Source organism: Callithrix jacchus, chromosome 8 (assembly GCF_049354715.1).
Source record: "Callithrix jacchus isolate 240 chromosome 8, calJac240_pri, whole genome shotgun sequence".
Lineage (NCBI taxonomy): Eukaryota > Metazoa > Chordata > Mammalia > Primates > Cebidae > Callithrix > Callithrix jacchus.
The window spans coordinates 14729673-14743496 of NC_133509.1; the positions used below are offsets into that span (position 1 = coordinate 14729673).

General features: G+C 36.9%; 1 protein-coding gene across 25 annotated transcripts in view; it reads left to right on the plus strand.

Annotated features, from left to right (window-relative positions):
* The window catches only part of MAP2K5 (mitogen-activated protein kinase kinase 5), a 279080-nt gene that overhangs the window by 93747 nt on the left and 171509 nt on the right, over positions 1-13824 (plus strand). For all 25 annotated transcript variants that reach the window (XR_013520769.1, XR_013520770.1, XR_013520771.1 and 22 more), the window contains 2 exons: positions 7673-7741; positions 7831-7912. Coding sequence is in view for 22 of the 25 variants with exons in the window: in XM_054239383.2 (XP_054095358.1) it covers positions 7673-7741; positions 7831-7912 (151 nt within the window). In the remaining 3 variants the exon portion in view is untranslated. The remainder of the gene's footprint in view (positions 1-7672; positions 7742-7830; positions 7913-13824) is intronic.

Consider the following 13824-nt stretch of genomic DNA (forward strand, 5'->3'; position numbering starts at 1 on the left):
AGTCTCACTCTTGTCACCTGGGTTGGAGTATAGTGGCACAATCTTGGCTCACTGCTACCTCTACCTCCCGGGTTCAAGCAATTCTCCTGCCTCAACCTCCTGAGTAGCTGGGATTACAGGTGCCCGCCACCATGCCTGGCTAATTTTTGTATTTTTCATAGAGATGGGGGTTTTACCATGTTGGCCAGGCTGGCCTCGAACTCCTGGCCTCAGGTGATCTGCCTGCCTCAGCCTCCTAAAGTGCTGAGATTACAATAGGCATGAGCTACTGCACCCGGCCCATTTTTTGACTTTTTAGTAATAGCCATTCTGACTGGTGTGAGATGGTATCTCATTGTGGTTTTGATTTGCATTTCTCAAATGATCAGTGATGTTGAGCATTTTTCCATGATTGTTGGCCTCTTGTCTATCTCCTTTTGAGAAGTGTCTGTTCATGTCCTTTGCCCACTTTTTAATGGTGTTGTTTTTTTCTTATGAATTTGTATAGATCCCTTCTTTACACCCCTTTATTATAAAAATCAACTCAAGATGAATTAGACTTAAATGTAAAACCCAAAGTACAAAAATCCTGGAAGACAACCTAGGAAATACCATTCTGGACGTAGGAATGGGATAAAGATTTCATGATGAAGACACCAAAAGCAATTTTTGCAACAAAGGCAGAAATTGACATGGGATCTAATTAAACGAAAGAGCTGCACAGCAGAGGAAATTATCAACAGAGTGAACAGACAACCTACAGAATGGGAGAAAAATTTTGCAAACTATGCATCTGACAGAGACCTAATATCCCTTTCCTTCCTTACACCACTCTAATCCAGATGCTTGGCTTTTTTCTTGTCAGACATGTAGACCAGCTTTTGAATTGTTTTCAGTAAATAGAAGCTACCATTTATTGATGATTTATACAATGCTAATTATTTTGCGTACTTTTTTTGTTAATACCGCAACTTTTGTAACTCTTTTTGATTGCCATTTTACAGAAGCTGAGGCATAGAGAAGTTAAATGACTTGCCTGAGGTCCCACAACTGATAAGTAATGGAGCCAGGATTTAAGCCCAGGCAGTCTTGTCCTAGGTGCCCGTGACCCCTGCCAGTGCTGCTTACTGCTCTCAGATTTGGCTTGCCGAGGATCATCCTGATTACATTTCTTTCCCTCTCAAAAGTCTTCACTTCCCAAATAAAGACTTTAGAGGATGGAATTCAAGGTCCTTCATGATATGTCATCAGTCTGCTTTTAATATCTTACATGTCTGAATCCTGTGTGTCTTTTAAGTTGAACTTGTTGCCTTATCTGAACTCAGGTACTTTCTCAGTTCAACACTTTGATGCATGTATTTCTCTCCAATTAGAATGCTTTCACCCATGTCTCCACCTATCAAAATCTTTAACACTCTTCAAGGATCAGCTCAAAAGCCTGCTCCTCCATTGAACTGTTCTGGATAAGCCCTGTCACATATGGTCTATCTCTTAGTCACTCATTTTCTTCTTTGAACCTCTCTAAAATTCCCTGTATATGTCTTTTAAGGGTGCTATCACCAACTGCCTTGTATTTTACTATTAGTTTACCTGTACATTTCCCCTGTTATATTGAAATCTCTGTAAGTGAGGAACAGATCTTATTTATCTTCTTACCTTACTTTGTGATTCCTGCAGATCCTTGCATATTAGGGGATAGTGCAAAGTATTACACATAATAAGTGTTCAACACATAATTTGTTGAATTACTGAATGAATAAATTTTTGTTCTGTTTCTTCTTTAGCTCATTCATTCGTCTTTTTTTTTTTTTTTTTGAGATGGAGTTTTGCTCTTGCCCAGGCTCATTGCAACCTCTACCTCCCGGGTTCAAGCAATTCTCCTGCCTCAGCCTCCTGAATAGCTGGGGTTACAGGCATCTGCCACCACATCCAGCTAATTTTGTATTTTCAGTAGACACAGGGTTTCTCCATGATTGTCAGGGTGGTCTCAAACTCCCGACCTCAGGTGATCTGCCTGCCTCAGCCTCCCAAAGTGCTGGGATTACAAGCATGAACCACCACACCCAGTCTCATTCATCTTTTAAAGTAACATCTTAAAAGCAGTTTCAGTTCACATGCAAAGTATCTCGTAGTATTCATTGTATGGACCATTGCTCTCACCCAGAATATTTCTTAGCTTTTTTATATTAAAGGGTGAAATGGAAGGTTAAGAGTTAGAAGCGTATTTGATCTTTTCCTGACCCTCTCCTGACTTTTGTGTGACTTCAAGCATGTCACTTGAACCTCCCAGTGACCTCAGCTGTGAAACAGGGCTGCCTGGTGTCACAGAGGGATTACGAAGAGCAGCAAATCACAGTCCTTGTCCAAACAGAATCACCTGCAGGGTCTGACTCCTGCATGGAATCATGAGGGAAATTTAATTTTCCAAGTCAAGTGGTCTGTTGGACCCACACTTTGAATGTCTGTGGGCTCAATTAGATGAGTCCTTGAAAATCTGTTACTTTTCCTTCTCAAAGTGTTTCTCATGTTATGCTTCTAAATATTATTTTTTAGATAAAAAAGTATATTTTAATGTTTCCCTTTTTAGACTTCTGAGGTAGATTTTTTTTTTGAAAAGTTGAATTTTGGGAAGATAAATGTACCTTGAATTTTTATTTTATACTATTGATTTTAGAAAATGTTCTGCCTCAAAGAGAGCATTTTGAAAATGATGCTAATCACATTTTAAAGGTAACCGTTTCATAATGACCATCTGTAATTCATGAAATGTGTTTCTACCTTTTTGTGTGTTTGTTTGGTGTAGGTAGTCAAGACTGCAGATAAGTAGAGCAGAAAACAAATAAAAATACTGTTAGCCATCTTGTAAACAGAATCTTTTTATACCATTAATGTATTCTATAAAATCTTTCAAGTAGTAATGCTTGGAGGATTTGATAGATTTCCCGCTATTGTTCGTTCTCTAAATGGGAAAAATCCATCTAACAGGAAATTTCTTAGCATTGTATATTGCATGTGCTGATTATCATTCTTTGACTGCTTTGGGTTTCTGCTGTTTTTAAACTAGCATTTAAATGGACCATTTGATTAATCATTTGTATACTGACTATAATCCTCCCAAATTTCCTTTCTGAGTTGTACATACTGTAAAAGACAATTATGTCGCCACAGATTAAAGAAGTGAATTAAAACAGAATAGCGGCTTAATTTGACCTGTGATTTTGCTCTCCTTCCCTTTAGTGAAGTGTGTGCCACTCCGGCAAATAAATGAAGTCATCCATGACAGCTCGTGATGAATTGCCGTATTTATACTGTATATTTTAATAGCCTCACACTAATTTAAATTGAGCACAGAGTAAATTATAATTCAGTCACTTGACTGCTTATATTTAACTTGACAACTCATCCTTATTTGTCCTGGAGGTGTAGTGGAGAGCACTTAGTGGAAATGCACTAAGGTATTTCAGTTTCTCACTTAACCCTTTCTCAATGGAATGCTTCATATTAAATTCTCTCCAGTTTACAACATTTAGCACTTCCTAAGGAGAAAAAAAATAAGACTCAGGGAGTCCATACTTGCCTTGTACTTCAAAAAGAAAATTAGTCTTTGCCATGCTTTTCACCATTGCCTTCAAATAAGGAATTGGATTTGTTTATTTTTAGCAATTTTAAAGCTCACTCACAAGAATGCCCGGGGGGAAGGAGAATTAACCTTCCACCCAGAGTGCCAAGTCTCCCAGAAAATGGAGAGCATTTGAGTAGAGTTATTTTAAGGTGTGTTTTACTTTCCCTCTCAAGTTCCCAGAAACTGTTTTATTGGGTTTTTTCATCATTTTGGAATCTCCTCTATTCTAGACTAAAGAAAATACCAACAATGATCAAAATGAAATAGAATACCATGAATTAGCTCTACAAATACAGTGTTTCTTACTATATTTTAGGTCAGTGTGGCATTTTTATTTGGTGGTGTATGTTTTTGGTTTTAAATACAGTTTTAGAAATCAAGCCATCTATTTCTTCTGTCTAGAAACAGCTTCTTATAAAGAGGAATGTAGTTGTAATGACTTTAGTTAAATCCCACATCACTTACCAGGTTAGATCTTGTGTGGAGTGCTAGGGGAGACAGAAAAATGTGCAAGACTCAGCCCTTGCCCTTGAGAGGCTTCTAGCCACTCTATTCTTGAGGCTTCTGTTTGTAGGAGATGAGGAATGAATGCTCAAGGCAGAATGTATATATCGAGGGCCAGAGCTGGAGGTGAATTTTGATGGATGGCTTTGAGGTGGGCTTCATGGAGGCAGTGGTGGCATTCAAGCTGGGTCGAAAAGATAGAACAGCTTTTTTCCAAACAGTGACTGCAGTGGAGAGAGGAAGCACACCCCAAGTGGAGGAAACAGCAGGAGCAAAGACTGGAAGTAGGCAAAGCACAGGATACATGTGTGTATACCAGGAAATGTTATCTGATTTCACATGAAGGGTGGGTTTGTGGTAGGAGTAGTGGGAAGAGGAGTTAGAATAAGTTGTCTGTATTGTGGAAGAATTCCTTAAATGTCATGCTAGAGTTTTAACATTATTGTAGGCAATGGGAACACAATTAGGTTCTTGATCAAGGGAATGATATATTCACAGCTAGTAGGTCGGGGTTAATTCCAGGATGTTTGCCAGCAATGTGGAATCATGTCATTTCTAGGTTGGTGATGGCCTGGAGATGCAGTATATCTTAATACTCATATATCTTAGCCCTGAATAAATGCCATTTTTCAAACCCTAAATAAGTGGTTCTTAACTTTACTCTGAGTTAGGAATTACCTGGGATGCTTTTCAAAATAACAAAGATGTGGGCCCAACCCCAGGGATTCTCATTTCATTGGTTTGGGGCAAGGCCTCCACTTTGCAATTTTGTTTTAAGTGCCCTCAGTATTATGATGTGAGGCAAGGGTTGAGAACCGCTGATTTAAGGTCAATAATAACTTCATTCCTTTTAGCAGAGTTTTTTTAGAGAGATTCCTGGTACTTGACATCGTAGTAGGAATAGCTGTAATATTTTATAGCATAGGATTGAACTGATGCTAGATGAATTAATTTTGTTGGTAAGTTTTATACAAGAACAAAAATGTAAGTAAATATTGTTGGCAAATGACTATTGATCAGGAGAAGTGTTTAAATATTTCTGGGCAGTTTTGTATTACATTTACAGTCTAGTTTACTGAGAGCTTTTATAAATATCCCTAAAGCAAACTCTTGATAGAAATTACCTATGCCTTTGTTTTTCACCTTCCCCTCCTGCAAATCAATGTCAGGACTATCAAATGTACTTTAGAATTGTCCCTTTCTTTCCTTGCTCTATCAGCAGCTTACAATTCATAATATATGTTTTTTTCTTTAGTATGATTTTATATATATATATATATATTCTTGTAATACAAAATGTAATTCAGAGTTGAATGGTATATAACTATACTATCATAGTAATTCTAAATGTTAAGTTTTTATCTAGAAATGTCTAGAGTCAGAAACTCTGCCACAAATCATAAAAATTGCTTTCCACCCATTTCATTCTTATCACTGCCTTTTTAAAGTAAAAAACAGACCGGGCACAATGGCTCATGCTTATAATCCAGCACTTTGGGAGTCTGAGGCAGGTGGATCACCTGAGGTCAGGAGTTTGAGACGAGGCTGGCCAACATGGTGAAACCCCATCTCTACTAAAAATACAAAAATCAGCTGGGTGTGGTGACACATGCCTGTCATCCCAGCTACTCAGGAGGCTGGGCAGGAAAACTGCTTGATCCCCGGAGGTGGAGGTTGCAATGAACGGAGATGTCGCCATTCTACTCCAGCCTGGGCGACAGAGCAAAACTCTGTCTCAAAATAAACAAATAAATAAAGGAAAAGGCAATTACTCTTGAATTAGTTTCACTGATGTGCTTAGTAGAATTTGAACAGTATGGTCTTCTTTCTTAAAAAATAATGTGTTTGAAATAAACTAGAATTTATTCTATAAAAGTTTATAAATATTTTATATTTGTGGGTTATAAATTACTATGAGTAATATCACTCAGTGATTGATATTTTAAATAAACCATGATATACTGAAAAGCCCATGAGACTGAGTCCAGAGGAGGGGGTCCTGCCGTTGCCAGGCTCTGTGGCTCCTGGGAAGAAAACCTGGTTTATTCCTCAGTAAAAGAAGGGAGTTAGATGAAATAAGATTTTTTCAAGCTTTAACTTTATATAACAGTATTAGCAAAGAACATTACCTGACTGGAAAAAAAAAAGATAATATATTTTTAAAACTACTTATTTCTCTCATAACTAAAAACTCCATTTAAAATATCATTTTTTACTGGGCATGGTGGCTCATACTTGTAATCCCAGTACTTTGGGAGACCAAGTCAGGCACATCTCTTGAGGTCAAGAGTCAGACCAGCCTGGCCAACGTGGTGAAACCCCATCTCTACCAAAAAATACAAAAGTTAGCTGGATTTGGTGGTGGGCTCCTGTAATCTCAGCTACTCAGAAGGCTGAGGCATGAGAATCACTTGAACCCAAGAGACAGAGGTTGCTTGAATCCAGGAGACAGGTTGCAGTGACCCAAGTTTGTGCCACTGCATTCCAGCCTGAGTGACAGAGCAAGACTCTGTCTCAAGAAAAAAAAAACGTAATGGTTCGGCCAGGTGTGGTGGTTCATGTCTGCAATCCTAGCACTTTGGGAGGCCAAGATGGGCAGATTGCTTGAGCTTACAAGTTCAAGACCAGCCTGAGCAACATGGTGAAACCCTCATCTCTACCAAAAATACAGTAAATTAGCTGGGCATGGTGGCACACCTGTGGTCCCAGCTACTTGGGTGGCTGAGGTGGGAGGTTTGCTTAAGCCTGGGAGGCAGAGGTGGCAGTGAGCCAAGATCACCCCACTGCACTCCAACCTGGGTGACAGCATGAGACTGTGTCTCTAAATAAATAAATAAATAAAATGTCATTTTTATTCATCGCCCTCTCTGCTTATTGCCTAGGGTCTGATCACAAGTCACAAGATAGTTCTTTTTTTAAGAGACAAGATTTCACTGTCACCCATGTGGGAGTGTACTGGCACAGTCATGGCTCACCTCAACCCCAAATTCCTGGGCTCAAGTGATCTTCCCACCTCAGCCTCCCAAGTTGGTTGGGACCAACTGATCACACCACACCCAGATAATTTATTCTTTTTTTGTAGAGATGGGATCTTGCTATGGTGCTTAGGCTGGTTATATACCCCTGGTTTTCAGGGACACTCCCACCTCAGCCTCCTTCCCAAAATGCTGGGATTACAGGCGTGTGCCCAGTCAAGACAGTTCTTTCATGTTGGTTTCAGGGTCATTTCTATGTTCCTCTTTTGAAAATAGCCAATGTGGCTAAAATAGGGTGCATAAATTAAGAGTGTTACAACTTAACTGACTTTTAAAGCCATTACTGCTGACCTTTGAGACCTGGGTTTTTTCTTTGGTCCCATCAATCACTTCTGTACCACCTCCCCCAGTACGAAAGGACAAAAGGTTAGACAGATGAGGATACAGTTTGTATTACTGGGAATTATAGTGGTGAGCAGAAGGAAGTGGAGAAGAATAAACGAACTACCATTTTTTTAGTACTTATATTTCATGGTGAGTACAGCTAATATAGTTAGAAGATGAATAAATGTTAATACCTTTCTATATTTAGGTCATACTACTAGATATTACACTGGAACTTCAGAAGCAAATCATGTCTGAATTGGAAATTCTTTATAAGGTAATTTTTTCCATAATTTTTATTTGTAAAGCATACCTATAGTATTGACTCGCAGGTTTATAGCTACTTTTGTCTTATTTTTGTTACAGTGTGATTCATCATATATCATTGGATTTTATGGAGCATTTTTTGTAGAAAATAGGATTTCAATATGTACAGAATTCATGGATGGTGAGTTTTCCCTTTTATAATACTTTAAAAATGATTTTTAGAATATATAGTGCTTTAAAACCTGGTTTTGATATAGATATCAAGTAGAACTAAAAATAATTATACTAATAATTACCTTATTTATACTCTAAGATCATCTCAGTGTTAGGGGTTCCTGATGTTAACTATTTATAGCTGAACTATAATTTCAAAAATTGAACTTCACTTTTATTGAAAATTTAAATAGAACAGATTAAATGGTAGTCTAATTGGTGGATATTTGATTCTTCTGCACAATCTGTCTTTACTTGCAAAACAGATGTTCTGTTCTTTTAATGTTTCAGTAGCCAAAACAGATTTTCCTTTAAAGAAATCTATTAACCCAATGTCCTGTGTCTTTCAGAAAGAAATTGGTTCTTAATTGAAAGATAAGAAATTGTTTTTCAACACAGCTGTTTAGCCAAGATGTGTTTAGTTTTTTTTGAACTTTAGCCGTTTCCTTCCCTGTCTGTTTTTTTATTAATTTATATTTTGGTAGTTCTTTTTTGACCTGAATATTATGGCAAAATACAGATTTCTGGGGACCTATCAGTGATGTCATCATTATATTGTTTACCAATTTTAAATCTAAGCAGTCTTTAAATTTTAAATATTCCATTTTCCATGGTATAGTCTATTAAAGTGCAACTTTAGGAAATATAGTTAGTTCCTTGTGGAGATTCTCAGGACATTACTAAAGCAATTAGTTTGTGCCCTGCAAGACTTTAATGAGTCAGCATTGGCACCTTGATACTGTAATAAAGTGTATAATATGTTCTAAATTAGTTGTGGTAGAGTATCAAGAATTAAAAATCTTACAGCCACATAGGTAGTATGAGAAAGGTGGAGACCGACTAGAAAAAGTGAATTCATTGAGCCAATACATGTTACTGTGTTTTAACTTTTATCATTCTTTCTTTGAAGTCTTCAGTTTTTTAGTTCTACTAAAACATTTGTATTGAAACTAGGCACAGTGGTTCACACATGTAATCCCAACACTTTGGGAGACTAATGTGGGAATATGGCTTGAGCCCAGGAATTTGAGACCAGCCTGGGCAATATAGTGAGACCTCATCTTTACAAAAACATTCTTTAAAATATGGCTGGGTGCAGTGGCTCACGCCTGTAATCCCAGTACTTTGGAAGGCCTTGGCAGGCTGATCATTTGAGGTCAGGAATTTAAGACCAGCCTGACCAACATGTGAAAACCCATCTCTACTGAAGATACAAAAATTAACAGGGTGTGGTGGTGCATGCCTGTAATCCCAGCTATTCGGGAGGCTGAGACAAGAGAATTGTTTGAACCTGGGAGGCAGAGGTTGCAGTGAACTGAGATCATGCCATTGCACTCCAGCCTGGGCGACAGAGTGAGATTCCATCTCAAAAAAAAAAAAAAAATTAGCTGAGCATGGTGGTGTGTGCCTGTTGTCCCAGCTACTCTGGGGCCTGAGGTGGGAGCATTGCTGGAGCCCAGGAGATTAAAGCTGTAGTGAGCTGTGATCGTGCCACTGCACTCCAGCCTACGTGACAGACTGAGACCCTGTATCAAAAAGCCAATTAAAATTTTTAAATTGAAGTATAACTCAGATACCATAAAATTCACCTTTTAGAAGTGTATAATTCAATGGTTTTTAATATACTCACAAGGTTGTGCAATCATCAACATTTGTATAATTCCAAAACATTTTTTACCACCCCCAGAAAAAGACTTCCTACCTATTAGTACTCACTTTCTACTTCCTCTTTCCTCTAGTCCCTGGCAACCACTGATCTACCTTCTGTCTCTATGGATTTACCTATTCTGGACATTCTGTATAAATAGAATCTGATAATGCATGGCCTTTGTGTCTGGCTTCCTTAGTATAATGTTTTCAGTGTTCATCTATATTGTAGCATATATGAAAACTTCATTCCTTTTTATTGCTGAATAGTATTGTATGGCTATACTACATTTTGTTTATTCTTTCATTAATTGATGGACATTTGAGATAGTTCTACTTTATGCATAATTATGAATAATGCTACTCTGTATATTTGTGTACAGATTTTTGTGTGGACATATGTTTTCAGTTCTTTTGGGTATATATGTAGGAGTAGAGTTGCTAGGTCATATCGTAGCTTTATGCTTAACTTTTTGCGTTCTTACCGGCACTGTAAAGGGTTCCATTATCATCCTATTTTTTGCTGTACTTGTCATTTTATGTCTTTTAAAAATTATAGCCTTGTAGTGTGACATGGTATCTCTTTTTGGTTTTGATTTAGATTTCTCTAATGACTAATGATGTTGAGCATCTTTTCATGTGCTTATTGGCCATTTGTATATTTTCTTTTGAGAAATATTTTTTCAGATCCTTTGTCTATTTTTTAAATGAGTTACTGGTGCTTCTTTGATTGTTGAGTTGTAAGAATTCTTTATGTATTCTAATACTTGGCTCTTATCAGATACAGGATTTTCAAGCATTTTCACTCTTTGGTTATCTTTTCACTTTTTTTTTAAACCTATTTATTTATTTTGAGATACAGTCTCATTTTGTTGCCCAGGATGGTTTTGAATCCTGGGCTCAAATGATCTTCCCACCTCAGCCTCAAGTTTTATTGTTTTAGCTCTTATATGTAAGTCTTTGATTTATTTTTGAGTTAAGTTATATATGATGTGAGGTGGGGTCCAAATTTATTCTTTCACATGTAGATATCCATTTGTTCCAGTATCATTTATTAAAAAGACTATTTTTGCCATTGAATTTTCTGGTTATACCTGTTGAAAATTGCCCATAAAATGTATTTCTGTACTTTTAGATCAATGCACATACATCCTGCATTGTTCTATTTGTCTGTCTTTGGACCAGCACCACATGTATTTGATTACTTGTACCTGATGATCACTCTAGATTATTATAGTTTTATAAGTTTTGAATTGAGAAGTGTTAAGTGCTCCAACTTTGTTGTTTTTCAAGATTGTTTTGGCCATTTTGGATACCTAGCATTTTAATTTGAATTTTAGAATCAACTTGGCAGTTTCTCCAAAAAATCCAGCTGGGATTTTGATAAGGATTGAATTGAATTTTTAGATCAACTTGGGGAGTAGTGCTGTTGTAACATTATTTAGTCTTTCATTCCATGAACACAGATGTCTTTCAGCTTACTTAGGGCTTGTTTAATTGTTTCTTGATTTTTTAAAAATAATATTTAGTGCATCAGTGGTAATTATTTGTTAAATTTATTTCTAAGTATTTTTAATGCTATTTTTCTTAATTTCATTTTTGGATCGTTCATTGCCAGTGTATAGAACTGTAATTGATTTTTGTATATTGATCTTGTATTCTGCAACCTTGCTGAACTTGCTTACTAACTTTAATAGCTCTTTGTGGATTCCTTAGGGTTCTCAATACACAAGATAATGCCATCGCAAACAGAGGTAGTTTTACTGCTTTCTTTTCAATTCCGGATGCCTTTGACTTCTTTTTCTTATTTGATTACCCTAATCTGGAATCTTCAGTGCAATGTTGAATAGATTGATGAGAGCAGACATCCTTCTCTTGTTCCTAAGTTTAGAGGGAGAACTTTCAGTCTTTCACCATTAAGTATGTTACCCATGGATTTGGGGTAGTTGCCCTTTATCAGGTTTAGGAAATTCCCTTCTATTTCTAGTTAGTTGAGTACTTTTTTTTTTTTTTAATCATGAAAGGGTATTAAATTTTGTCAAATGCCTTTTCTGTCTATTGAAATAATCGTGTATTTGGTCTTTTATTCTGTTAAGATGTGGTATACTATATTAATTGATTTTTGCAAAGTGAACCAGTCTTGCAATGTTGGAATTTTTCCACTTAGTCATGATGTGTAATTCTTTTTATATGTTCTGGGTTCAGTTTGCTAGCATTTTCTTGACAATATTTGTATTCACATTTATGAGGGACATTGGTCTGTAGTTTTTTTGGTGTGTGTGATGTCAGTGTTGGCTTTGGTATCAGCATAATTCTGGCCTTATAGAATGAGCTCAAAAGTGTTACCTCCTCTTCTGTTTTTTGAAAGAGCTTATGAAGGAGTGATGTTAATTCATTTAAAAAAAATGTTTATGGGCCAGGTGTGATAGCTCACACCTGTAATCCAAGAACTTTGAGAGGCTGAGGCAGGAGGATCACTTGAGGTCAGGAGTTTGAGACCAGCCTGGCCAACATGGTGTAACCCCGTCTCTACTAAAAATAAAAAAAAAAATTTTAAATTAGCCTCGTGTGGTAGCACATGCCTGTAATCCTAGCTACTTGGGAGGCTGTGGCAGGAGAATCGCTTGAACCTGGGAGGTGGAGGTTGCAGTGAGCCAAGATTGTGCCACTGCACTCCAGCCTGGGTGACAGAGAGAGACTCCATCTAAAACATATATATACGTACACACACACACATACATATACACACACACACATATATAAATAAAAATTTTTATGGATACATAATATTGTACACATTTATGGAATACATGTATAATAATATTTGACAACAAGCGTACAATGTGTAGTAGTCAACTCAGAGTAATGGAGATATGCATGACCTCAAACATTTATCATTTCTTTGCGTTAGGAGCATTCCAATTCCGCTTCTGTAGTTATTTTGAAATACACAATAAATTAATGTTAACTATGGTCACCCTGTTGTGGTACCAAACACTGAGTCTTATTCTTTATATCTGACTATATTTTTTACCCGTTAACCAATCCCTCTTTGTCCTTCCTTCCTGACTACCTTTCCCAGCCTCTGGTAATCATCATTCTGATATGTCTCCATGATCATTTGTTTTTGGCTCCCACATATGAGTGAGAATGTCTTTCTGTGCCTGGATTATTTCACTTAACATAATGTTCACTCATGTTCTTACAAATAACAGGATTTCATTCTTTTTGTGGCTGAATAATACTTCATGTGTTTATGTACCACATTTTCTTTATCTTTCTTTTCTTTATTTTTCTTTGATGCACACTTAGGTTGATTCCATATCTTGGCTATTGTAATAGTACTGCAGTCAACATTAGAGTGCTCATATCGCTTCAGTTTACTGATTTCCTTTCTTTTGGATGTATACTTAATGGTGAAATTACTGGATCATAATAAGGTAGTTCTATTTTTAGATTTTTGAGGAATTTCTATACTATTTTTCATGGTAGCTGTACTAATTTATATTCTCATCAATAGTGTATGAAGGTTCCCCTTTTTCCACATCCTTGCCAGCATCTGTTATTCCCTGTCTATTTGATAAAAGCCATTTCAGCTGGAGGGAGAGGATATATCTGTGGTTTTGATTTGCGTTTCCCTGATGATTAGTAATGGCGAACATTTTTTCAAATGCCTGATGTTAATTCTTCAAACATTTGATAGAATTCACCAATGAAGCCATCTGGTTCTGGGGTTTTTAGGTGTGTCATTAGTGTGTTTTTTAAAAATTGTGATGTAATACTTATAAAAAAATTTTTTATTATACTAGTCAATTTTGTGTTCCTATAAAGGAATACCGAAGACTAGGTAATTTATAAAGAAAAGGGATTTATTTGGCTCATGATTTTGCAGGCTGTACAAGAAGCATGGTGCCCAGCATCTGTTTCTGGTCTGGGCCTCAGGAAGCTTCCATTAATGGAGCAAGAGGAGAGGAGAAAGGCCCCAGACACTTCTTAAGAACCAAATCTTGTGGGAACTAAGAGTGAGAACTCAATTATGTGAGAATGGCACCAAATCATTTAGGCAGGATCCTCCCCTTTGACCCAAACACATCTCACTAGGCCCTGTTTTCAACATTGAGAATCAGATTTCAGCATGAGTTTTCTAGGGGCCAAATATTCAAATTGTATCAGCCATTTTTAAGTGTATAATTCAGCAGCACAAAGTACATTAACATGATTGTGCAACTGTCA